The sequence below is a fragment of the Hyperolius riggenbachi genome, chromosome 6 (genome assembly GCF_040937935.1).
Source record: "Hyperolius riggenbachi isolate aHypRig1 chromosome 6, aHypRig1.pri, whole genome shotgun sequence".
Lineage (NCBI taxonomy): Eukaryota > Metazoa > Chordata > Amphibia > Anura > Hyperoliidae > Hyperolius > Hyperolius riggenbachi.
The window spans coordinates 226,344,951-226,356,513 of record NC_090651.1 but is presented as its reverse complement, the minus strand read 5'-3'; the positions used below and the strand labels follow the sequence as shown (position 1 = coordinate 226,356,513).

The window sequence follows — 11,563 nt, the reverse complement described above, 5'->3', positions numbered from 1 at the left end:
ACAGAAGCGATCGGTGTGGATAGGCTGACTGGGGGAGGGAGGGAAAATTTATTAAAGAAATAGAATTTTTTATTAAAAAATAAATAAGAAAAATAGTTGTAAAAAAAAAACAAAACAAAACATTGGGGGAGCGATCAGACCCCACCAACAGAGAGCTCTGTTGGTGGGGAGAAAAGAGGGGGGAGGGGAATCACTTGTTTGCTGAGTTGTGCAGCCCTGCAGTGAGCCCTTAAAGCTGCAGTGGCCCAATTTATGAAAAATACCCTGGTCTTTAGGGGGGTTTACACCGTGGTCCTCAAGTGGTTAATCCATCTTTGCTAATGTGATACTATTATATTGTAACAGTACTGTTCACAATGGTATGTTAGCAATGCAATGCGGCTGATTTTTTGGCATAACGTAATGCATGCAGTGCGCTACCGCACAACACGTGTGTTAACAGTTGATGCATACAGTATATACTGTATGCTTCACTATATGCATTGCGCCGCAGGCATTATGTCCAATGCGACTTCTCCCCTTACTTGTGATAGCGGATGCTTAGGTTGGGACTGCACCTTGGCCCCTGGACCAGAAAGGCGCACTAGGGGACCTCCTTCATCCATCTTAATAGCTTTCTGTAGGTGCTATGATGGCAATGAACACCACTATATGTGCATTGAGCCTGCTCTGCCCCATTGAAACTAAGATAAACAAGACAAATAAAGTCTTACACCAGTAAGCATCAACAGTAATAACAATAAATATTTGACATTTTCAGTGAGTCCGACTGACTGGTTCTCTCTAATCAAAATTTCTACTTACAGTGATGTAGCAACAAATTAAGAAGCCCCCAAGCAACACTTTGATATGTAACCGAGGTAAGGAACAGTCTTACCTCGATATAAAGGTTAAAGAGTAATTTATTGGACGCAAATAAAGTATGCGTTTCTCGTGTTTCACCTGCTTCAGACTAATAACACAGTGTCTTTAATCTCTGTTGCTTGGAGTGCCTGTAGACTACAGGCGATTCTTACCTGCGCTACAGAGATTAGACTGCTCCTCCTTATTAACTGCCAAATTGGTAGTGTACATTGCCACTGGGGTGTCTTCTGCCACCCTGTATAGTCCCCCCATTAGGGGTTATCCCTGCAACCAATACCCATTGGTTACTATTATTGTTGATTTATATAGTGCCAGCATCTACCGTGGTTCCAATTGACCTTTTCGATCGGAGTGTGACCCAAGTCCGGAAGAGGACTTTACTTCTGAGTGGAGATGGTTTTCTCCACATGGTCTAAACCAGGGGTGCCCAATAGGTTAATTGCGACCACCTATTTGGTAGCTCACGGCCGCGTCATGTTAAATTTTGCAGCCGGCAGCTGTCAGATTCTGCTGCCAGCCACTGCCCAATTGGGAGGCAGAGGAGGAGAGAGACGGTACAGCGGGAGAGGAGGAAGCCGCAACATCATAGCGGGGGGCGGCGCTGGGCACAATGTATTAACGCACGCTGCCCGCCGCCCCCTTCGCTCGCCAGAGTCTTCATTTAGCCACCCATCTGCACTCTAGCCAGCGTGGCCGAAGGAGGGGAGACCAGGAGGAGCCCCAGACAACACCGCTGGAACTGGAGGGAGGTAAGTGGCACCTACACCTAACTACACTATACTTGGCTAACTATCTTGAAGGCACCTACACCTAACTACACTATACCTGGCTAACTATCCTGAAGGCCCCTACACCTAACTACACTATACCTGGCTAACTGTCCTGAAGGCACCTACACCTAACTACACTATACCTGGCTAACTATACTGAAGGCCCCTACACCTAACTACACTATACCTGGCTAACTGTCCTGAAGGCACCTACACCTAACTACACTATACCTGGCTAACTATCCTGAAGGCCCCTACACCTAACTACACTATACCTGGCTAACTGTCCTGAAGGCACCTACACCTAACTACACTATACCTGGCTAACTATACTGAAGGCCCCTACACCTAACTACACTATACCTGGCTAACTGTCCTGAAGGCACCTACACCTAACTACACTATACCTGGCTAACTATCCTGAAGGTACCTACACCTAGCTTTCTGTACTGAAGGCACCTATACCTAACTATACTATACCTGGCTACCTATACTGAAGGCCCCTATACCTATCTACCTATGCATACTGAAGGCACGTATACCTAGCTACCTAAATGTTGGTAGATCACCTGGATTCAGCAAATTTTAACCTGCCTGGCGTTCTATTAAGATCGCCAGGCAGGCTGCGGGAGGGTTTTTTTTTAATAAAAAAAAAACTATTTCATGCAGCCAACTGAAAGTTGGCTGCATGAAAGCCCACTAGAGGGCGCTCCGGAGGCGATCTTCCGATCGCCTCCGGCGCCCAGAATAAACAAGGAAGGCCGCAATGAGCGGCCTTCCTTGTTTTGCTTACATCGTCGCCATAGCGACGAGCGGAGTGACGTCATCGACGTCAGCCGACGTCCTGACGTCAGCCGCCTCCGATCCAGCCCTTAGCGCTGGCCGGAACTTTTTGTTCCGGCTACGCTGGGCTCAGGCGGCTGGGGGGACCCTCTTTCGCCGCTGCTCGCGGCGGATCGCCGCAGAGCGGCGGCGATCAGGCAGCACACGCGGCTGGCAAAGTGCCGGCTGCGTGTGCTGCTTTTTATTTGAGCCAAATCGGCCCAGCAGGGCCTGAGCGGCAGGCTCCGGCGGTACTGGACGAGCTGAGCTCGTCCAGACCGCCCAGCAGGTTAAAGTAGCTCGCAAGCCGAAAAAGTGTGGGCACCCCTGGTCTAAACAATGGTTGCCTAAAAGCAACCCATGTTTGTATGTAGTATAAGGCCTTGTTCACATCTAAAATCACAATCGCTGACACCAGCGTTTTGCGAGTAATTTGCGTGCTGTGATTTTTTTGTAAAGCGCTTTCCTAAGCGATTTGGTTTTTCATTCCTGACCCTTCCTTTGACCCAGAAAAGAATAAATACAATGTATTTTTTCTTAAAGGGGTTCTGTGGGGGGTTTTAAAATAAAAACGGACACTTACCGGGGGCTTCTACCGGCTCCCTGCAGCTGTAATGTCCCACACCGTTCTCATACGATCCGCTGTTCCCCGCCGCCGGTCCCGGTCTAAATCGTCATCTGATCCAACTGTGGCTGCATGGCATCGGGAGCTTACTGCGCAGGCACAGTAAAAGAAAACGTCTTACTGCGCCTGCACAGTAAGCACCCGATGACGCACGCGGGAGTGAGCACTATTCGTCTTGTCATCGAATATCAGAATGGGCCCGGCGACAGGGAACTGAGGATCGTAGGAGGACGGCATGGGACATTACAGCTGAAGGTGGCCGGTAGAAGCCCCAGGTAAGTGTCAGTTTTTTAATTTCAACCCCCCCCTCCCAGAACCCCTTTAAAAGCGCTGGGGAAATCGCTATACAAAGCGCTTTTTCAAGCGTTTTGCGATTTCCCTATATCTTCCATTGAGGCAAATCGTCCCAGAAATGGTACAGGCAGCGCTTTGGTGAGCAGATCAGAATCGAAGCGCTCAGATGTGAACACTCTCATAGGGGGACACCATTGCACAATCGCTTTTGGGGCGATTTTGAAAATCGCCGGCGCTTAAAAAAAGCCAAAAACGCCCTTAGTGTGAACAAGCCCTTACTTTAGTATTTTGGAAAATAAATCCACACTACTGGTGTCCCTGGTTAGTTTCTCGTCTTATTTCTTTCCAGTCACTGGAGTTCCTTGTCATACCAGACACCCCATTATTATAAGGACCTGTGCACAGCTTGGCATGATAGACCAGAGGAGGGTGCAGACCCATTCAATACAGATGAGTGGAGCTGGCTGACTCCTGCACCATTGTCCATTAAAGGGTTATACTTAGAAACATGAATAGCAATGTTTAGAATATTGTCGGCCTGTCATTGAAACAACAGCTGGAATTGGAGACTAGGTTTGGTGCAAAGACCCTGCAGATGACGAGTACAAACTCTCGCTGTGGCTATAGCTACTGTCAACTTTTTTGATCTACTGCATCTTCATAAATAACTTTTCTGGTAGTTTTAGCATTAAACTTTAAACTGCCTGCAATTTTTTTTCTTTTTTTACAAAAACTCAGTGCTGGTCGTAATGGAAAAAGCTACGCTTACGGATCATTACGCGTAATTTTACGCTATTACGCATTACGAAATTACGCTTACGGCATAGACATTCAATTTCGGTACATGTCTGTAATTACGCATTGCCCTTACGCAATTACGCGTAAGAATACCGTAATTCAGGTTGTTACGTTATAGGCTTACGCGTAAAATCCTACTAGCAATTAATGCGTAAGGTCATGCTGCCAAGCGGAAAAGTTGACGCATGGATCAATGTTAGGTAGCCGCCGACTTTAAGGGTTAATAGCAAAGCCCCCTTAAGTGCTAAGAGCCTCAAATTTGGAGAATATATTAAGGAGATCAGAAGGAATAAGAGGAAAAAAATTTTTTTTCAAAAAGACCTTATAGTTTTTGAGAAAATCGATGTTAAAATTTCAAAGGAAAAATATATACATTTAAAAACCCGCCGACTTTAACGGTTAATAGCAAAGCCTGCTTAAAATTTAGGAACACCAAATTCACAGGGTATATTAAGGGGATCAGTGGGAATAAGAGGAAAAAATTTTTTTTCAAAAAGACCTTATAGTTTTTGAGAAAATCGATTTTTAAGTTTCAAGGGCAAAAATGTCTTTTAAATGCGGAAAATGTCAGGTTTTTTTGCACAGGTAACAATAGTGTTTTATTTTCATAGATTCCCCCAAGTGGGAAGAGTTTTACTTACTTCGTTCTGAGTGTGGGAAATATAAAAAAAAAAACGACGTGGGGTCCCCCTCCCAGACCTCTTTAACCCCTTGTCCCCCATGCAGACTGGGATAGCCAGAATGCGGCGCACCGGCCGCGTGGGGCTCCGCACCGACTATACCAGCCCGCATGGTCCATGGATTGAGGGGTCTCGGAAGGGGAGGGGCAGCCAAGCTTTCCCCTCCCCCTCCGAGCCCTTGTCCAATCCAGGGACAAGGGGCTCTTCTCCACCTCCGATGGGCGGTGGAGGTGGAGGCCGCGATTTCCTGGGGGGGGGGGGGTTTCACGGTGGCATCTGGGAGTCCCCTTTAAAAAGGGGTCCCCCAGATGCCCACCCCCCCTCCCAGGAGAAATGAGTATAGAGGTACTTGTACCCCTTACCCATTTCCTTTAGGAGTTAAAAGTAAATAAACACACAAACACATAGAAAAAGTATTTTAATTGAACAAAAAACATAACCACGAAAAAAGTCCTTTAATATTCTTAATTAACCATTAATACTTACCTGTCCCTTTAAAAGCCAGTTCCCACGCAATATCCTCGGAAATATACTAATCAGTTACAATGTAACAAAGTTATTACAATGTAACAACTTTGTTACTTTGTAACACCACCGCACCCGACGTCACTCGCCGCTCACCCGCCGGCCGCCGCATACACGCTAAGTCCCCGCCGGCTCCCGCCGTCCACTCCGCCCACACCTGTCACCCATATACATGCTGGCACCCATGGGTGCCAGCATGTATATAGGTGACATGTGGGAGAGGCGGGGAGGGCAGCGGAGCCGGTGGGGACTTAGCGTCCCTTCACCCGACAGAGCTCTGAGCTATATAGCTCAGAGCTCTCTAAAGCATCTTTGTATTTGGGCTCCAAGGAGCCCCATTGGTCCTTAGCAGACCAATGGGGTTCCTTCTGATTTGAAGGAACCCCATTGGTCTGCTAAGGACCAATTGGTCTGCTAAGGACCAATGGGGCTCCTTGGAGCCCAAATACAAAGATGCTTTCGAGAGCTCTGAGCTATATAGCTCAGAGCTCTGTCGGGTGAAGGGACGCTAAGTCCCCGCCGGCTCCGCTGCCCTCCCCGCCTCTCCCACATGTCACCTATATACATGCTGGCACCCATGGGTGCCAGCATGTATATGGGTGACAGGTGTGGGCGGAGTGGACGGCGGGAGCCGGCGGGGACTTAGCGTGTATGCGGCGGCCGGCGGGTGAGCGGCGAGTGACGTCGGGTGCGGTGGTGTTACAAAGTAACAAAGTTGTTACATTGTAATAACTTTGTTACATTGTAACTGATTAGTATATTTCCGAGGATATTGCGTGGGAACTGGCTTTTAAAGGGACAGGTAAGTATTAATGGTTAATTAAGAATATTAAAGGACTTTTTTCGTGGTTATGTTTTTTGTTCAATTAAAATACTTTTTCTATGTGTTTGTGTGTTTATTTACTTTTAACTCTTAAAGGAAATGGGTAAGGGGTACAAGTACCTCTATACTCATTTCTCCTGGGAGGGGGGGTGGGCATCTGGGGGACCCCTTTTTAAAGGGGACTCCCAGATGCCACCGTGAAACCCCCCCCCCCCCCCCCCCCCCCCAGGAAATCGCGGCCTCCACCTCCACCGCCCATCGGAGGTGGAGAAGAGCCCCTTGTCCCTGGATTGGACAAGGGCTCGGAGGGGGAGGGGAAAGCTTGGCTGCCCCTCCCCTTCCGAGACCCCCCAATCCATGGACCATGCGGGCTGGTATAGTCAGGGTGCGGAGCCCCACGCGGCCGGTGCTCCGCATTCTGGCTATCCCAGTCTGCATGGGGGACAAGGGGTTAAAGAGGTCTGGGAGGGGGGACCCCACGTCGTTTTTTTTTTATATTTCCCACACTCAGAACGAAGTAAGTAAAACTCTTCCCACTTGGGGGAATCTATGAAAATAAAACACTATTGTTACCTGTGCAAAAAAACCTGACATTTTCCGCATTTAAAAGACATTTTTGCCCTTGAAACTTAAAAATCGATTTTCTCAAAAACTATAAGGTCTTTTTGAGAAAAAATGTTTTCCTCTTATTCCCACTGATCCCCTTAATATACCCTGTGAATTTGGTGTTCCTAAATTTTAAGCAGGCTTTGCTATTAACCGTTAAAGTCGGCGGGTTTTTAAATGTATATATTTTTCCTTTGAAATTTTAACATCGATTTTCTCAAAAACTATAAGGTCTTTTTGAAAAAAAATTTTTTCCTCTTATTCCTTCTGATCTCCTTAATATATTCTCCAAATTTGAGGCTCTTAGCACTTAAGGGGGCTTTGCTATTAACCCTTAAAGTCGGCGGCTTTTTTATATTATACGGGAGCGTAATATTACGCGATTACGGCAGACTGTGTAATTTCAATGGGAGTTTACTGTCTTACGCGTAATTTGTTACGCGTAAAAACGTAATCCACGGTCTACGCGTAATTAATTACGCGTAATACAGTAACCTTACACGTAACGCTTACGGTGCATTTGTAGTGAATTACGATGCGTAATTACGCTAATGCGTAATTTCGGCCCAGCACTGCAAAAACTACATGCCAGTGCCAGATATGTTTGTATTGAGTTTATTAAATGTCTAGCCCAAATTTACATGTACCAAAATATTCAGTAGGATTATTATTGAGGTGCAAATAAATTTGATTGCTAATTTTTAGGCTACAGAATTATATTACCCTATTTTTCAGACCATGAGATGCACTTTTTCTCCCCCCAAAAGTGGAGGGAAAAGGTCAGTGCGTCTTATAGTCCAAATAATACATATTGGGACTGTCACCAGGTGTCCCTCTACAAATATCTATGCATATATTACAGCAGTCCCTGCGTGGGAAGCCAGGGTGCCCTGAGGCTGCAGTGGTAGGTCGGTGATAGGTGCATGCCGCTTCCCCGTGTTGTCCCCGATGTGCATGCTGCTTCTGATCAACAAGAAGTTGCCGCACATAGCTTCGGGAAGCAGATGTCACTGCTACTGAGAAAGTGTGATTGGCCCCAATGAGGGAGGTCAATTGAGGACAATACAGGGGAACAATCAAGGACGACACAGGGACAAATGATAGGGATGGGGGGGGGGGCATAATAATGGAGGGGGTTGGGGAAGGTCCATAAGACGCCTCTGCACCATGGATGCACCAGATTTAGTATTTTTTTTTCCTGGTTTTTATCCTCTAAACCTAGGTGGGTCTTATAGTTCGGAGCGTCTTATAGTCTGAAAAATATGGTAATTATCATGAAAATCTATTGTAAAACAAAGTGATCAAATCTTGCAGTGGAAGCATTTCACTAGTCCATGTTCAAGCTGCATAGATTAAAACTTCAAGCCTGGTAAACACCATGCAATTTCCCATCAGACAGATGGGTCAAATAGATCATTTCTGACAAGTCCGATTTGATTTCTGATCGTTTTTCTGATCAAGTAGATCATAGAAGTGATCAGAAAGTCGATCAGAAAAACAATTACAGCATTACACTGATAGACAATCAGATAAGCTCAGATAATCTCACGTCTTCTTCAAAAACTTAAAACTATTAACCAAACTCAGGGCCGGCGCTACCATTAAGGCAAAGGAGGCAGCTGCCCCAGAGCTTGTAGGGGCCCCCAGTGGCTACAAGAGGAAAAAAAAATTCAAATCGGCCTTATAGTTTTTGAGAAAATCGATTTTAAAGTTTCAAAGGGAAAAAAAAAACATTTAAAAACCTGCCGACTTTAATGGTTAATAGCAAATCCACCTTAAGGGCTGGTGCACACCGAGCGGCTTTTTGGGCGTTTTCAGATCCGCTTGCGGCTGCGGATCTGCTTGGTCAATGTATCTCAATGGGGTGGTGCACACCAGAGTGGCAGGCGTTTTGCAGAAACGAAAAATGCCTGGGTGAGGCATTTTTTGGATTTCGGATGCGTTTCTGCCTCAATGTTAAGTATAGGAAAAACGCAAACCGCTCTGAAAAACGGCACTTCAGAGCGGTTTTGCAGGCGTTTTTGTTACAGAAGCTGTTCAGTAACAGCTTTACTGTAACAATATATGAAATCTACTATACTGAAAACCGCAGCAGCAATCCGCAAAACGCTAGCAAAACGCCTCATAAAAATAAAAAAAAGCGTTTCAAAATCTGCTAGCGTTTTGCGGATCTGCTTGCGGTTTTTGGTGTGCACCAGCCCTAAATGCTAGAAACCCTAAATTTGCAGGATATGTTAAGGAGATCATTAGGAATAAGAGGAAAAAACAATTTTTCAAAAAGACCTTATAGTTTTTGAGAAAATCGATTTTAAAGTTTAGAAGGAAAAAAGTATACTTTTAAATGCGGTAGATGTCACTTTTAGTAGCAAACCTAACGGTAGTGTAATTTTATATGTATCCAAAGAAAGAGCAATACATTTCCTGATGGGGTTTCCAGGGGGTCCATACGCAGCCGCAGCGCTTTGGCCAGGGATCGCTATACAGCCGCAATATGGCTGTATGAAGATCCCTGGCATTTTTTTCTATTTTCCCATTTTTTTTTATGTTTAGAGTGTGGGAATTTAAAAAAAAAAAAAATTATGTGGGGTCCCCCCTCCTGAAACTTTTTAACCCCTTGTCCCCCATGCAGGCTGGGGTAGCCAGAATGTGGAGCTCTGACCAATTGGGACTGCACACCCTGACTATACCAGCTGCAAAAAAGGTCCCCTAATGCCGATTTTTGTTCCAGGGTGTATGTTGAGGGGGCCCCCCAGGTTTATTTTGCCCTAGGGCCCCATTGTTGCTTAAACCGGCCCTGACCAAACTGCACAATATTTAAGCCCAGGCTTGAACAAGACAAATGTTATGGAATGTGGGAGAGGAGATAACAAGCTTCCCTCTCGTCGGCAATGTACCAAATAGAGCCAGTGTGACCGAGATAAGATTTATTACAGCAGACACATTTCTGATTAGATTGGAGTGCTTGCAACGTAGGGTGAGGTTCTAGGCTGCATATTGAGCACACCGCAGTGGGTAAATGGAATATGATTTTGTGGCTGCCATTACCTCTTTAAAGGGCCTGGACACTGAAATCGCAATATTTTTAGAATATAAAATATGTACATTCAAGATGTTGTGTAAATACAGACCACCCAGTAATGCCCCTCTACTTGCACTGCAACACTAGAAAGGCAACACCCCTACTAATAAAAAAAAACAACTGACATACCCTGTACTTATTTTGCTGGCTGGAAGGCTGAGTTATGCATGTGGCAGTCTCTGCAGATACAGCAAAGTTTAAATATTGGAAAAATCCCATGAAGTCTAGATTTAAAAATGAGCCAATTGCTTTTATTTTTATCAATATGGTGGGAATATCGCTTTAAGATGCCAAAAGTCCTCAAGGGCCGATAGTTTTGTTTGCTTACTAGAAGCAGTTTTACGACTGGTTGCTAAGGACCAGCCTACAGTGTTGCTATGCATTCTGGGGTTTTCTCTCCAAGTCAGAAGACTATACATTACTCCAAGTTAACGTGTCTGTGAAAGTTAATAAGATTATATTATACATTTTTCATTTTACATTGCTGAGTGTTTTTTCATTGTCAATCCTTCCATTCAAATTTTTGCACAAGGACAAAAACATACACCATTGTTAGATAAATATATAGATGGCTTTTCTTCATATATCCATTGTAAATGCCATCATATCTTCAGGTTTCACTTCTTCATAAGAGACGTGTGTGGGATAAAACACTTCCCACCGTCTTCATGTACAGGGCGCCATGTTTACAGATTGGGGATTCCGTGCAAGGGGTGAGGCTTCAGTTAAACCTTTTTGCATTTGTGTACATAGTAGCCAGTGACATAGCCAATGATAAAGATAATCCAGAACAAAGCCAGTCCTCCCAGTACTTTCATAACAATTCCAAGCTTTCCTGTACACAACACGTTGTAGGCTCTGCAAAAAGAAACCGGTCAATTTTTTACATGTAAAATGTAAAACAAAGCACTATACATGACTGACAAATAATGTATAAGTTACGACCAGGGGCATAACTATCACTACTGCAGCCCCCATTGGGGGGTTCAAAGGGTCCAGAATACAGTAGAAGGGCAGAATCACCACTGGGGCAGGTGGTTCCGGCAACCTAGAAAGTAACTTCAGTCCATCCTGCAGTAAAGCACACACAGACGAGCATAGGCAGAGAGCAGCATGCTTGCTACAGCCTCCAATGGGTTGGGGCTGGCTGGGTGCCTGCCCCCTTAAGCATCGGCATGTCATGTGGCACTGCAGACCAGAAGATTGGCCGATGTTGTGCTAGTGTGGGTGCTGGTAACGCTTCACCAACACAGCTGCTAGCTTGTCGCAACTGCAGATGAGGACTTCCTGGTTGCTTCTGTGTGGGTAAGTATCTTTACTTCTATTTAGTGGCTGGATAGTGTAATGGTTAAGGGCTCTGCCTCTGACACAGGAGACCTGGGTTCAAATCTAGGCTCTGCCTGTTCAGTAAGCCAGCACCTATTCAGTAAGGAGTTTCTTGGGCAAGTCTCCTTAACACTGCTGCTGCCTACTGAGTGCGCTCTAGTGGCTGCCTCGCAAGCGATTTGAGTCCGACAGGAGAAAGGCGTTTTACAAATACTGCAATTATTATTATTATTATTAGCATCTTCAACCAACCTGCCTGCCTAGGTAAAAGGGAAGCAGGTGATGAAGGGGCCTGATCCAAACAGGGAGGGGTGTTGTACAGTATAATGTTGTTATAGTAAACATATGGGT

The 11,563-nt window shown here is 45.4% G+C and overlaps 1 protein-coding gene across 1 annotated transcript in view; it reads right to left on the bottom strand.

Moving 5' to 3' along the window:
- Positions 1–10,115: 10,115 nt before the first annotated feature.
- The window catches only part of SMIM1 (small integral membrane protein 1 (Vel blood group)), a 37,050-nt gene continuing 35,602 nt past the window's right edge, over positions 10,116–11,563 (bottom strand). The window contains exon 3 of the mRNA XM_068242738.1: positions 10,116–10,744. Within this exon, the coding sequence (XP_068098839.1) occupies positions 10,612–10,744 (133 nt within the window). The 3' untranslated portion in view covers positions 10,116–10,611. The remainder of the gene's footprint in view (positions 10,745–11,563) is intronic.